We start from the raw sequence: 15,588 nt of genomic DNA, 5'->3' as shown, positions 1-15,588 counted from the left end.
GCTGGGCTGGATGAAGCACAAGCTGGAATCAAGATTGCCGGGAGAAATATCAATAACCTCAGATATGCAGATGACACCGCCCTTATGGCAGAAAGTGAAGAGGAACTAAAAAGTCTCTTGATGAAAGTAAAAGAAGAGAGTGAAAAAATTGACTTAAAGCTCAACATTCAGAAAACTAAGATTATGGCATCCAGTCCCATCACTTCATGGCAAATAGATGGGGAAACAGTGGAAACAGTAGCTGACAAAATCACTGTGGATGGTGATTGCAGCCATGAAATTAAAGGATGCTTGCTCCTTGGAAGGAAAGTTATGAGCAACCTAGATAGCGTATTAAGAAGCAGAGACATTACTTTGCCAACGAAGGTCCATCTAGTCAAGGCTATGGTTTTTCCAGTGGTCATGTATGGATATGAGAGTTGGACTATAAAGAAGCTGAGCACCGAAGAATTGATGCTTTTGAACTGTGGTGTTGGAGAAGACTCTTGAGAGTCCCTTGGACTGCAAGGAGATCCAACCAGTCCATTCTAAGGAGATCAGTCCTGGGTGTTCATTGGAGGGACTGGTGTTGAAGTTGAAACTCCAGTACTTTGGCTACCTGACGCAGAGAGCTGACTCATTGGAAAAGACCCTGACGCTGGGAAAGATTGAGGGCAGGACGAGAAGGGGACGACAGAGGATGAAATGGTTGGATGGCATCACCAACTCAATGGACATGGGTTTGGGTGAACTCTGGGAGTTGGTGATGGACAGGGAGGCCTGGCGTGCTTCAGTTCATGGGGTAGCAAAGAGTTAGACGCGACTGAGCGATTGAACTGAACTGAACTGAGTGCCCCCCTGCCCTCCACCCCGTGTTCTCAGACTAGCATCCACATTGTGTTCCATGCTTTCTCCAGGCCTGTCTTGCATCACTGTCACCCGCCATGTGTCTCGACCCCTGGTCTCAGCACAAGTATCACTGCTTCTAAGAAGCTGCCTGCCTGGCCTGCTCTCCACAGTGACCTTCCTCAGTTGGTTTTCTGTCATTTCCCTATTTATTATGGTCTTTACTCATATCTCACTTTTAAGGATTATTGTTCTGATAATTGTGATTTTTACTAGTTGCAGCAGTAGCTGTTAGCTCTCCCCCAGGTAGTGTGTGTGTGCTTCACGAGGTCAGAGGCTTACCTGTCTTGTTCACAGGCATAATCCCAGTGCCAGGCACCTAGCAGGTACTAAGTACATATTTGTTAAAACGGCAAGCAAGCTGTATAAGGACAAACATGATGAAATCATGGAGTTTGGATCAGAGCTCGGTACACTACATTCTGACATTGAATGTCAGTGTGAAGTCAGAGATGAGGAAGCCAGAGAGTTCAAGGAAGACCTTCCGTGATGAACAGTGTTCAGAGTTAATGAGATAAGTGATACAGAGGCCAGAGCAGTGTACTTATTGTTATATTTTCTGAGACTAATTACTAACAGTTCTGCTCAAGCTAGATTTCAGTAAGGAGAGGCTAGAATCAGGGGTTTTGTGGTAGGAGGTTATTGCACCAGTGCAGAAAGGGTGACAAGGACTTTGATAGGGAGATACCGGGGAAATATGCGAGAAGAGGTCGATTCAGGACTCCATAGTTTAGAATTTTGTGGTAACAATGCTCCATGTAGTCCAAATATAAAATAATCATGCGTCTTCCAGCATTCCCACTCCTGGGCATATATCCAGAGAAAACTCTTAATTCAAAAACATCCATGCACCCCAATGCTCACTGCAGCACTATTTACAAAAGCCAAGACGTGGAAGCACCTAAATGTACATTGACAGAGGAATGGGTAGAGAAGATGTGGTACAGATATACAGCAGAATTTTACTCAGTCATTACAAGAATGAAATAATGCCATTTGTAGCAACATGGATGGACCTAGAGGTTATCATACTAATTGAAGTAAGGCAGAAGGAGAAAGACAACTGTCATATAATAGCACTTACGTGTGGAATCTCAAAAGATGATACAAATGAGCTTATTTATAAAACAGAAACAGATTCACAGGCGTAGAAAACAAATGTATTGTTACCAAAAGGGGAAGTTGGGGCATGGAAAAATTACAAGTTTGGGATTAGCAGATAAACAGTACTATATGTAAAATAGATAAATAACAAGGTCCTGCCGTATAGTACAGGCAGCTATATTCAATATCTTGTAATAAACTATAATGGAAAAGAATCTAAAAAAAATATACATATGTATAACTGAATCACTTTACTATATACTTGAAACTAAGACAACATTGTAAATTATACTCTAATTTTAAGAAAAGTCATGCTTCCTTCTTAATATGTGTTAGTTGCTCAGTCATGTCCAACTCTTTTGTGTCCCCATGGACTATAGCCCTCCAGGCTCCTCTGCCCATGGATTCTCCAGGCAAGAATACTGGATGGGTTGCCATTTCGTTCTCCAGGGGATCTTCCCAACTCAGGGATTGAACCCAGGTCTCTAGCATTGCAGGCAGGTTCTTTACCATCTGAACCATCTGGGATAACACTAAACTATTAGCCAAAAAAATCACATAAAAAATATGACATTCTCACATGAACTGGGTACAAGTCTTTATCTCTACCCCAGCTCCTTTTTGGTAAAGCACAAAACTGGCACGATGATGTCTGGATGGGTTGAGGTGACAAGGAAAATTGAGATCAGATATCTCCAATGCTATTGACTTAACAAATGAGATAATGGATGTGGAAAATGCCCAGTGCTATTAGTGAAACTATTCATCCAAATAATTTATTGTAAAACATAGTACTGATACTTACATTTTGGGTCTCTACCTAACATTCTTTTTTCCTGCCAAATTGCCATCTGAAAAGAAAATGACCTGAAACAGTTTTCTTATGATGCTACATTTGCTTAATATTGTTCTTTTTCTTTCTTTCTTTCTTTCACTTAAGCACTTGCACAAGATGAAGAAAACAGTGACAAACACGTGACTGTGACAGAGGCTGAAGCTGCTGCAGATCCTCAGGTGTGACAAGCTCTGTGAGGCCCCTCCCTACGCCCTTCTTCTGTGGTGAGAGTGGTGGGAGAGCGCAGGTGTAGGCAGGGGATCCAGGTCTCACCTTCTGTGTTCTGTGAAGTTATGGGAATGGAGCACTTATTTTTGATTAGGAGATATTCTACAAGAAAGGCCCGAAATTGCTCATTATGTTTATAATTTGATTCATGGGAGAAGGACAGGTATGGAGACAGCCCCCACTTCCCAGAGGAAGCAAGCCAAGTAAGTGAAGAACCAGGGGAGACCACCCTGGGGCCATCCGCCCCCTGGAGACGGCAGAGGAGAGTCAGTGGGGCCAGAGCCCAACAGATCAGTGCGGTGCCTCCCCTGGCAGACTTTCTGTACCCACCCCCAGCATTTACCTCGTGGCATGAACATACTTTTAGTAGCAGCTGACCTCAAATAGTATGGCAGCATAAAAACTCTGGACACCCTACTGCTGTAAACTTTATGTAAATGCAGAGCATTGAAAGTTTCTTTGTGGGAACAGAAGGGAGAGAAACAGAACAGATGGCATAAGGACTTTATTTTGCAAAGTCCCCAGCAGTTCAGCTCCACTCCTCAGACTTGCACTGCCTTGATACCCAGCTATAGCGTTATGTGATGTGGCTAAATACCTAGCTGCATTAAAGCAGTTTCTTAACCCTTTTGAGGGTTAGATGACTCATCTCTAAACCTACCTGATAGGGAAGTTGTGAGGATTAAAAAGAGAAGTGTGTTGAATAAGAAAGCCATGGGATTTTATTATACACAAGAAAGAGAAAAGAGTGGGTTCAGGGGAGTCCATTACTTGGAAATCGTGTTGTGTACAGAGCGGTGGGGTTGACTTATCTACCCAGGGAGAAAAGTTGGATAGACTCTACGCTCAGGGTGAAAGGAGCAGAAAAACGAAACAGACAAGCCCATTTTAGCCCTTACTAAAGTGGAGGGTGTTGCTGGGTTCTCCTTGCTAGACCTGCCGAGGAGATGCCCTCTCAGGGTTGTGATGATGGTATCCTGGTATCAAGTGGGTCCAGACTCATCAAAATGGGTGCATTAAATGTATGCGACTTGTTGTACATCATGTATACCTCAATAGGTCTGGTGAAGAAAAGATGCTTAGTTTGGTTGACACCTCGCACTCCACCTTTAAAGTTGTAAATCTGTGGATTCCGGTTAGAATAATCACATTAACTTTGTTAGGCAGGATTGCATAGGCTTTCATGGCCTAATAAGTTCATATAAGGACTTGTTTGGAATTGTTTTGCTATGGTCATACTCAGAATGCTGCAATCCACAGGCTTATACTGCAGTTACATTTCAGGCTTCCAAATAAACCTGGGCAGGGATTGCTTTCTCAAAGTTTTCTTAAAGGGTTAAGTTATTAGTGGGGCCTTGTATTTATTATAGTTTCTCAATTTAAACTTCTAGTTTTATTTTGGACTTATTCTGTGGGCAAAAGTCTGTGTTAATCAAGTTCTATTCCTTTGTGTATCTCAAGTGGATGTGCAGAGCTTGCTCTACAAGATTTTGTGATTTTTCTTCAGCAACGGTGACATCTCTGAGCATCTGTAGAATGTACAGAGGAATGATGGCCTGAAACCGGTGAATCCATAATTAGATCAGGAACAGATTCTTTTTAGGTTGGAGAGTCATGAGTTAATTCAGTGGGGTGCCTGACTGTGAGTGTTAGAGGCCTGGACAGCTGTCACCTCCACTAACGTGTCTGAGGAGGTCTGATCTGCTCCCACAATGAGAGGGGCCGCTTTTAATGGCTTAATCCTGCAGGTCCATCTATTCAAATGCGCTGAGTGGACTCACCAGGGGTTCAGGTTGTGTAAGTCGAGCTTAAAGAAAACATCCACAGTTTCTCCATCACATACCTAGACAGATTTAGAAATAGATGTATGTGTGTGCTCATGGGTATAAATGTGTGCACTTTCCACAAAAAATTTATTCATTTGATATTTGTTGTGTGTGTATGTATGTAAAAATTAATCAAGCACCTATATGCCAGGCTCTTATGGTATTTCACATTATTGCAGTCCTCACTCCAGAGCATGCTTTAAACAAGTTAAATGCAAACTGGTTTCTCATTCCTTCCCTGTATGTGATGAAATATGTCACTACAAGAAAAACTTCCTGTGGCTGTTGAAAACTCTAGGTGTACAAAGGGTTAAGCTTGTTACTAACTCTGGAGAGACTGGGCCTTGTTGTAAAAGGGTTTCTCAGAAACCTTTCCCAGAAAACTGGTTCTCTCCTCATATGCTGGTTTTCTGCCTGAGAAACTTCCTGTTTCCATGCAGTGATGTGTATGCACAGTGAAGGGAGCATGTAGCCTGGTGTACATCCCAGCCCTTCTTCCTCATAGTTGGTGCCTATAGGCAAGTTCTGTAGTGTCTCTAAACTTGTGTGTTCCTGTAGGGTGGCATCCTTTGTCACCAGGGTGTCCAAAGTATCCCCACTATGCTAGGCAGTGACTAGCATGCTTGGTTTTCATCTTTAAAGTGGAGATGTTATGAAGCTGAAATGAAGCAACATAACAAATGCCTGCCATTTTGGCACGTAAAAGATTTGCCCTGTGAATGCCAGGCCACACCCATGAGGTTAAGAGCTCTGCCTCCCGGGCCAGGCTGCCAGAGCTCCGGGCTGGGCTCTGTTCCAGCACCCTGGGCAAGTTCCTCTGCTCTCTGGTGTCCTATGATGCTTTTCTTTAGAGCATCAAGAGTTAACACTTAGATAACACTTCAAATGCACTCTCCTAAGCTCTTTGTTTTTATTAACGTAGTTTAAAACCTCACAACAAACCCTGTGAGGCTGATAATATAATTACCACCACTTTACAGATGAACGGCTGATGCCAAAAGCTCAAGCTTCTCTGTACACCCGTGTACAGCTGAATCACATCTCAGAGACAGAATTTTGGATGAAGTAGAAAAGGATAACCTTTTTACTTTGCCAGACAAAGGGGGACACAGCGGGCTCCTGCCTTGAAACACTGTGTGTGCCCTTGCCCCTCCTCCACAAGGCTTTGATGATGAGTTTTATAACAATACTTCCCAAGGGTGAGTTTGCTGACAAGATTAGGCAGGGGTGTGCTGTGCTTAGTCACTCAGTCATGTCTGACTTTGCAACCCCATGGACTGTAGCCTGCCAGGCTTTTCTGTCCATGGGGATTCTCCAGGCAAGAATACTGGAGTGAGTTGCCATGCCCTCCTCTGGGAGATCTTCCCAACTCAGGGATCAAACCCAGGTCTCCCACATTGCAGGTGGATTCTTTAGCATCTGAGCCACCAAGGAAGCCCAAGAATGTTGGAGTGGGTAGCCTATCTCTTATCCAGGGGAACTTCCTGATCCAGGAATTGAACCAGGTCTCCTGCATCGCAGGTGGGTTCTTTACCAGCTGAGCCACCAGGAAGGGTGTGCTAGGGTCTCCTAATCTTGATGAGCTTCTCTGGCTCCGGCTCTTGCCTCTGGTGGTTTCTTGGTTCTCCTTCCCTTGATTAGCAACTGAATCTGCCCTTTGGAACTCAGGGAAGCTCCTGGAAGCTGGAATATTGCCCCTAAGCAACAGGGGACAAAAAGGCCGGTCCCCCATGCCTGTGGAGCCCCAAAGGACCCTGCTAGGATTCACTGCTAAGTGGCGGGGATGGGAATCCAAGCAAGGTAGTCTGGTTCCAATATTCTTGCTTGTAACCACTGTGCTAAACAGCCTTTCTAACATTTCTGAAATGGAGATAATTGTTCTGAAGATTAAATGAGTATATGTGAAGCCGTTAGAACAGTGCCTGGCATACAGTAAGTTCTCAGCAAAAGTTAGCCTCCTGGTGTTCTCATGATCATCTGTTGCATTCTGTTTTGGTTTGAGAATCTATGGTATCTGTCAGGGCTGGGCTACAGTGGTACTCTGTCTACCATTGTGGTGTCTGTATATCAGCATGCTAGACCTTTACTCGTTATAACCATTTATATAGGACTAAAGGGTTAAATCATCTTTATCAAAATGTATAGAACTTTTTCAGCTTCTAGTTTAAGGATTGTAATGAGATATTCCATGAATAATTTACAACATTTTGAACTTTAGAAATTCTCCCTGTTTATGCAGGTGGCCACTGGATTCAGTAATTATTTTGTCTCCTATTCCCCCATTGGACTCAATCATTTTATTATTAAGTGATGATAACTGTTAATTATACAAATTGATTACCAAATAGTTCATGATTGTTTTATTAGTAGCAAAATAGTTTTTTTTCCAAAATAGACTGAAGAAAGCTCTTATTTAAGGTTGTGATAGCTATCATAGAAAACAGATGATGCTTTTAAATCTTTTGTGTTAGAATATATTAAATTTACTATTCTCTTTCTCTCTCTCTCTTTTTTTTTTTGTAAACTTTATTATTTGCCCAGCTCTGGTGCTCTGCTTTGCAGATGGTCAATAATGTATAAGACCTAAGCTGTAATTTCTCTCAGGTCAAAACAAGGTAAAATATGGTGACTTCTCTATTCTAGTCTGAAAGTTCAAAGAATTAAATATATATAATGAATGAACCCCTTACTTCATCAATCACATTAAATCTGTGATGTATGTAGCTTCATCAGAAGAGATAGTTATGTAATATAATAGAGGAAGAAAAGCGTTTGAGGGAAGTAACAGTCAGAAATTCCATGTAGCTCTGGTTTCTGCCCCCTTCTGTGTTCTGGGCACAGTTTGGTGCAACGCAGTATCACATATTGTTGGTGGAGGATGGGTCTGACTAACCAGTGTGGAATATTAACACAGGTGATGCCACAGGGGAGGAAGGCCGGAGGCCCGAATCTCCCTGAACTTGCACTGTGAGTGCAAATCCCAGGCGCTGATGCCCCAGCATGGTGTAGAGGCCTGTCCTTGTGATGCCCTGGGCATTAGTAAACCTGCCTTTACCATCGCACTTTCTATCACATTTACTTTTCACTGTAACTGCTTCTTGATTCTTTCCCCAGTTATCAAAGTGTGCATTTTTCTAGTCCCATCTAGTAAAATATTTGTCATCATTTTCTTTCTCTGAAGAAATTTGAGAAAATGAATAATAAAAATGAAGTTATTATTTATTAATATTTTCAATTTATTATGAATTAACTTTTGAATTTTCCTGAAAAGAATTCTGTTTTTTCTATTGGAAATAGGGACGTGCCTGTTAGTAATGTAATATAACATCCCAGCCGATCAGTGTTTTATTCTGTCATTTGGGCTTTCTGTTTAAAGTAGCAAAAAAAGGGTTTTTATGAATTTCTAGTCAAGATATAATTTTTGAAGAAATGAATCTATTATATAGTAGTCAATTCTAATTTACCCACATACCCTGAATTTATGTTGAAGAGCATTGTTATTACAGAGGTGCTTTCATGGAAGGTAGACTTTTTCATCCTGGTTTTCCTTCCCCTTTCCTTCCCCATGCCAAAATCAAGCAATTTTGGCATGATGCTTTTTCTAGGTGTTATAGAAAAGCTGATTTTTAAGGTTATGATAATGTAGAAAATGCTTGCATATATAGAACTGTGCTCTTTCACCTTATGTCATAAAGGTTGTTCATTTATCATCCTTGTAGCTTTTCCTAAGGGAATTTTGTCCAAGTTTCATTTTATCCCTGAAAGAATGGACCAAACATTTTTATGACTCCATTTATAAAGGAAACAGACTTTTCATTTACATTCATAATATTTCTCAAATACTGAAAATCATATGAATTCCTTTAATTATGCATTACAGAGTTTTTTTTTTTTTTTCTCCAAAGCAGACCTTGAAATAAGGCTCTTAAATAACTCTTCTGACTGTTACACATTAATCTTTTATTTTTTTCTGGTCTAGAGTGTTAGGTGAACAGTTTATAATTAATTTCACATAGATAAATTAAGTAGTCCTGTCATATGGAAGTCTAGATCAAGGGCGGTTAGTTATCTTGCCTCTCTTGCCATAACAAAGCTCTCAAAATATATTAATAAATTCATGGCTTTTTTGAATTAAATCACTAAATTACAGAACTGTGAAAGGAACCCCCTGGAGAACATCTGGTTGAGCATGGTATTTCCAAAAAGGACTGTCTTATAAAACTATCTAGGATATATGGGCATCTCTCCAGGCATGAAGTTCTCTAGGGAGTGAAGAAGCTTTCATAACCCTCCTTGAAAGCCTTTTTTGATAGTTATATATGAGTGCTATCAAATTGATTATCTTGTGAAATGCACCTAGAAATTATGCAAGAGACCAGAAAATCTAGATCACAATATTCCTTGTAAAATTATAAGATGATTTAATTATAAACATGAAAAATTTAAGCCCATCTGAAAACCCATTTTTTAAAAATAATAGCATGTTGTGTTTAAAATACATAATTTGTACACCCAAGTACGTGGTACTGATAAAAATGTATTTCCTCAAAAAAGAAAAGTCTATATTTAGGATCCTAAGCAAGAAGCTCATGTTCACTTAGAAGCCAAAGAAATAGTTAAGGTCTCTTAAATTTCCTCTCCTCAGTCCTATCGTTTTGTTGCTGATGATATTATCAGTTATATTCTAAGGATACGTGTGGAACCCACAGACAGAAGTAAAGACTCTCTGTCCAAACTGGCATCTGTGGAAGCTTGGCCCAGGTGTGTTGGAGCCGGTGCTGGTGAGAAGAGGTAGCAGGCTCATTCTCACTCGCCAGGTCAGTTAGCTCAAGGTGCTCTCCTCTTGTGTACCATCCCAGCCTGGCCCATCCCACTCGTGCCCTCTGTTACCCAAGGCTGCCACCCCAGGGAGCAGGCAGAGATGGGGACCAATCCATCACACTGCTGAGTAAGCAACCGTGCAGCAGGTCCAGAGCTTACAGGGTCATTGACACCCTCTCTCCTCTAGCAAGACAGTGTATTAAACACTGGGAGAATGACACGGAGAGACAGAGAAGAAATCCTAGATGGTCAGCATAAATTAATTTTCTGGATAACAGAGATACAGTCCTTTAAGTATCAAAACATTTAAAGAATGTTGATCATTTTTGTCTAGAAATTTCCCAGAATAATTTCTTTGTCTTCTTAGTTTTAAAGGAAGATCCTTAATTCCACTGGTCCTCTTTTTACTCTGTGGCAGTGATTAAAAGAGCATCTTCAAGATTGGCCCATTTGTTTAGCATTAGCTCAGGTTATGAACTCCATTAAAATCCTGATAAACCAGTATGTCTAAGGAGGATGGCTAGAATGGTAAAAGGATCTAAAAATAAAATCAAGTGGGTCCTTGCTAATGCTTGGCAGTCTGATTCTATTTTTGTTGTCCAGTTTCCTATTCTCTCAGGTCAGAAGTTGAGAAACCACAGCCTCCTGCCTGTTTTGTAAATAAAGTGTTAGTGGAACACAGCTGTGCTCATTCACTTACGTACTGTCTCTTGCTCCATTTGTGTTAAAACTGCACGGTGGCTCAGACGGTAAAGAATCTGCCTGCAGTGCAGGAGACCCAAGTTCAATCCCTGGGTCAGGAAGATCCCCTAGAGAAGGGAATGGCAACGCATTTCAGTATTCATTCTTGCCTGGAGAATCCCATGGTCAGAGCAGCCTGGTGGGCTACAGTCTGTGGAGCTGCAAAGAGTCAGACACAACTGAGCGACTAACACTTTCACTCTTTCACTTTGGGTCCTTGCACCAGAACCTCACAGCCCACTGAGCCTAGAATATTTACACTCCGGCCCTTTACAGAAAAACGTTTGCTAACCCTTGGAACTGAAATGACTGTTACATGCTCTCTTTTGTTATGCTTCCAGCATCTTCTCAGGGTCCTTACTCTCAGCTAATTACCTGAATTGTTGTTTCTGAAATAGAGGTCTTCAAAAAAGAATTTCCATGTTCTCGTCACCAGATATGCCAGCCTACCTGCAGTTCACCCCCTGTATCCTCCCCTCCTGTTACAGTGAGGGAAGTATTCACATGCATGTTTCTGAGAGTAGATCTTTATGCTCTTTTTCCTACTCAAGCACACGTCTCCTGAAAATGCCGTCTCTCTGGCCCACGCCATCAAATTTCTCTCTACATGGGATGATTTCTAATAAAGATAAATGTGCTGGAATATCCCTCACCTTAAATGAGCAACCAGAGCTTCCTGCTGCTGCTGCTGCTGCTGCTAAGTCGCTTCAGTCGTGTCCGACTCTGTGCGACCCCATAGACGGCAGCCCACCAGGCTCCCCCGTCCCTAGGATTCTCCAGGCAAGAACACTGCAGCGTCACTCTTTAAATAGCGTCCCATTCTTTAAATAAAACTCCTCAAAAGAGTTGTCTCTCATTCTCTGTGAAGCCCATATGAATAAAAGTTGTCCCCCCACCACTTTTTTTTCTCCCAAAAAAGTTATACTCAAAGTCAGCAATTACTCTTGTTAAATTCCATGTCAGTTGTTCGAGCTTCTTTTATTTGATGTTTCAGCTGTACTGGATGCAGCTTTTCACTCCCTCCTCCTTGAAAACACCAGACTCGCTACTCACCAGGTTCTCCTCCTAGAGGCCTCCTCATTCTCCGTTCCAGATTAGTCATCTTTGTTGTTTAGTTGCTAAGTCGTGTCCAACTCTTTGCAGCCCCATGAACTGTAGCCCGCCAGGCTTGTCTGTCCGTGGGATTCTCCAGGCAAGAATACTGCAGTGGGTTACCATTTCCTTCTCAGGGGATCTTCCCAGGGATCAAAACTGAGTCTCTGGATTCTTGACCACTGATCTACCAGGGAGGCCTCACTCTTCATCTTCCCAATATCTAAATATTAGACTCAGTTCATGGATTTCTTCTCTGCTTTGTTTGCATCACCCCATTGGTAACCTTAGTCTTTCCTCTGGTTTAAATACGATCTACCCTATGATGACTCCCATCCCCAGCTTAGTCTTCTCTGGATCTCCTGGCAGCCAACCTGGCAGCTCCACATGGATGTCTTAATAGGCATATCCCATACCAGATGACCCCCCTTCCTCAAGTCTCCCAATCTCAGGAACTGACAGCCCCTACCCTTCTAGTCACTCAGGTCAAATATCTTGGAGACAACCATTTCTGCTGACCCTACCTTTGAAATAGATCCAGAATCTAACCACTTCCGACCAACTCTACTGCTGCCATTTCTTTTTCTAAACCAGTTGTTGTCTGAAGACCAGTCTTAATTGGCCTTCTTAGCTTCAGCTGCTTTCCCCCACTTAACAGTGTTTTCTCAACCCAGAAGATGGAATGATCTTGTTAAAAGATAAGTTGGATTATTCCAGTCCTATGTTCAAAACATGTCAAAGTATTTTTCCATCTTGTTCAAAAAAAGAATGTAAACCTCTTGCACGTCCTGTACAGAAGCTACACGTCCTGGTCCAGCATCACCTCTCTGAACTGTCCCACAGGTCTGCCCTCACCAGCTCTGCTGCAGCCCTGCTGTGCCCTCCCTCATCCTGGAACATGCTGAACACTCCCAGACCTCGGGGCCCTTGAACTTCTGTTCCTCTGCCTGGAACGTCCTTCACTCCCCTTAGGTCTCCTCTCAGATGTCAACCAACAAATCCTTCTCTGTCCCTTACCCTACTGTATTTTCCTTCTTATCATATACCACCATCTGATATTTCGTATCTGTATGTTAATATAATCCACATCTCCTATTTACTGTGGTGTTGGAGAAGACTCTTGAGAGTCCCTTGGACTGCAAGGAGATCCAACCAGTCCATTCTGAAGGAGATCAGCCCTGGGATTTCTTTGGAAGGAATGATACTAAAGCTGAAACTCCAGTACTTTGGCCACCTCATGGGAAGAGTTGACTCATTGGGAAAGACTCTGATGCTGGGAGGGATTGGGGGCAGGAGGAGAAGGGGACGACAGAGGATGAGATGGCTGGATGGCATCACTGACTCGATGGACGTGAGTCTAAGTGAACTCCGGGAGTTGGTGATGAACAGGGAGGCCTGGCGTGCTGTAGTTCATGGGGTCGAAAAGAGTCTGAGCGACTGAACTGAACTGAACGTGACGTGTGACTTGGTCTTTATTGTTATTCACCACTGTGTTCTTAGAACCTGTAATAGATCTTGGTGCATGGTTGTTCCAATAAAATCAGTTGAGTGAGTGACTGAGTGAATGAATGAATGAATAAAATAGGGAATTAGGGCAATGGCAATGGCACCCCACTCCAGTACTCTTGCCTGGAAAATCCCATGGACGGAGGAGCCTGGTAGGCTGCAGTCCATGAGGTCACTAAGAGTTGGACATGACTGAGTGACTTCACTTTAGGGGAATATACATGAGGAATGCATAAAGGAGGACATCATAGATATTGGTATTTAAATATTTAGAAGGTCGTCATATTGGATAAAAAGTAGACATACTTTCAGTTGCTTTAAAGGGCAGTGCTAGTACTCATGGATTGAAGTTTAGTGGTTTCAGAATTTTGTCTAGCATGATAAGGGGCTTTCCAGTACTTCTGGCTCTCCAGCACTGCACAGCCTGTCTTAAGATAAACTGAGATCCTTGTCTGAGGAAACCCTGGAGACGAACTGGAAGACCACTTGTGAAGCACACGGTAAAAATAAATCCCTGACTTTGGTGTAGAAATTCCACTTGCCGTTCCAGGGGAATCTGATTTGGACCACTTCCGATTTTTTTTTGTTGTTTCCTTCCTTTTTTGTGGAGAAAATGCTAGATGAGGAGCTGTCCTTGCCCTTAGGAGTAACTCCTTAGTCACTGCTTTGCATGGACGGTTCCATTCTTCTGATGCCCACTCAACAAACTGTATGTCTTCAGTACAAACTATTAAGACCCTAAAGTTGTGATCACTTGCTGCCCATTTCTCCGTATTTGGTTACATTGCTGGGTCCATTCAAATCCTGTAGATTGTATAGGGTAAAACAAGGATTTGATAGTTTTGGGTGTTCCTGCCAGGAATAACTTCAGATTTCTTTTTGGGTCATTTCCTCATATATCAGTGTGAACCATTTTTGAAAGAATTTGAGTAGAAACTGTTCAGAGTGTGTGTTAACAATGAACATTTTTTTTCTTACCAAAATCCTAGATTCTTTTTCATATTATCATTATTACTTGGTACTTGGGTATAATGAAAATATGGTGCTTTGTGGACCATTTCTAAACTCTGAGTAAATTTGAAGCTTTCTTTTTGCAGTTGATTTTTAATAACTTTCCACCACATTTCATGCAACATTGGAGTTATTTTACTGATATTGCCCCACAGTAACTTTTCAGTTTTGAAGAAAAGAATTTCTTGTCCTTTTCTTGTGAACTGTGTGTTTGTACATGGAATGAGCTGGTGGAGCTAAGGAATTAGGAGGTTGTGTACTGTTATTTTTAGTTCTCTATCACTTCACCCTGATGGCCGGAGTAGTTCCTGGCTAACTTTCCCATGAGTTTTTAACCTCTTGCTGGGCTTATGTAACAGGAAACAGGCTGTCAGGAACAAATAGTGGCATAGCAGGAGCACCCTTTAGCAGCAAATGATTCAGTGCGCTCTGCCTTTCCCTCTCTTAGAGTAGACTGATAAATGATCTCAACTTAAGTCTTTTGGTGCGGCATTCCTAGGTTAAGTTTCAGTTTTGGAGAGGCAACATATTTTTACCAAGACCATGATTCAATCCAGGCGACAAGAGAAGATGAGTGTATTATAAGGTGAACTATTCAGTGAGCGGTGTCATGTCCTGGGACTGTGGATTTAAGTATATCTTCGCTTTTTCTCCAACTCTTAAGGCCGGCATGATGTGCAAACTTCAGGAGAGAGATGATATCGGGCGAATTGAACTGGTCCAGAAGCTGGCAAGAGAAAGCTGTCAGTTTTTGCAGACGGACAAAAAAGAACAGGAGAAGTCTGAACACGTAAGCACTTTTCCTCTTCGGGATGCAGGTTTGAAGGGGTGGGAAGTGTTTCTGCCTGGTTGTATGTTTGAAGAGAAGAATATTTTATTTTAAATTCTTTGGGCTTGGTTTTTTTTTTTCCCCCCTCCAAAAGCATGCTTCTTAGTAAAAGAGAATGACAACTGCTCTAATTTTCTAGGCCAGTGGTTTATGACGCTGGATTTAGAAGCAGTCTCTTCACAGAAGTAGATCATGGAGAAATATAAGAATGCAGAGGAGCACATATGAATGCATGTCTATTTGATAGCTTCCAGGCTTGACTTGGGGAGTTTCACCCCATCAGAAACTCTGTGGAGTATGAATTCTAAAAGAACATTCTGATGTACTTTTATGTTGAGCCCAGGGGGTGGGTCTAGTTATCAGGCAAGTAAGTCCTAACTCAAGAAATAGGTGAGAACAGAGGAACAGATTCTAGATGCTTAGACCAAGCGGCAGAGTCAGAAGGGCGTTTTCCCAGTATTTCATGAACGTTTGTGTTCCAACAAGAGTTATATTGTTCAGATGCAGTTAGACTGGAGGGAAGGGACGCTTTGCTCCGTTGTCCTGAAAGCGGTTATTCAGACTGAGCCTTAGAACCAAGAACGCTGCGGTCATGCTGGGGAGACAATAGGACCACTCACTTCTGCTCCACACTGTTGTCTGTTGACTTCGTGTTGTTGTTTGTAAGGCCTCACCCTCCATGCTGAGCCCTCCAGGATTGCTCATGAAGA

The 15,588-nt window shown here is 42.1% G+C and overlaps 1 protein-coding gene across 11 annotated transcripts in view; it reads left to right on the top strand.

Moving 5' to 3' along the window:
* Positions 1–15,588, top strand: part of RAPGEF5 (Rap guanine nucleotide exchange factor (GEF) 5) — a 360,172-nt gene that overhangs the window by 243,308 nt on the left and 101,276 nt on the right. For all 11 annotated transcript variants that reach the window (XM_010839032.1, XM_010839028.1, XM_010839031.1 and 8 more), the window contains 2 exons: positions 2,930–3,003; positions 14,714–14,839. In XM_010839032.1, the coding sequence (XP_010837334.1) occupies positions 2,930–3,003; positions 14,714–14,839 (200 nt within the window). The remainder of the gene's footprint in view (positions 1–2,929; positions 3,004–14,713; positions 14,840–15,588) is intronic.

The sequence above is a fragment of the Bison bison genome, unplaced genomic scaffold (genome assembly GCF_000754665.1).
Source record: "Bison bison bison isolate TAMUID 2011002044 unplaced genomic scaffold, Bison_UMD1.0 scf7180017864109, whole genome shotgun sequence".
Classification (NCBI taxonomy): Eukaryota; Metazoa; Chordata; class Mammalia; order Artiodactyla; family Bovidae; genus Bison; species Bison bison.
Note: the sequence above shows the minus strand (reverse complement) of the source record. Positions and strands in the feature narration are given on the sequence as shown.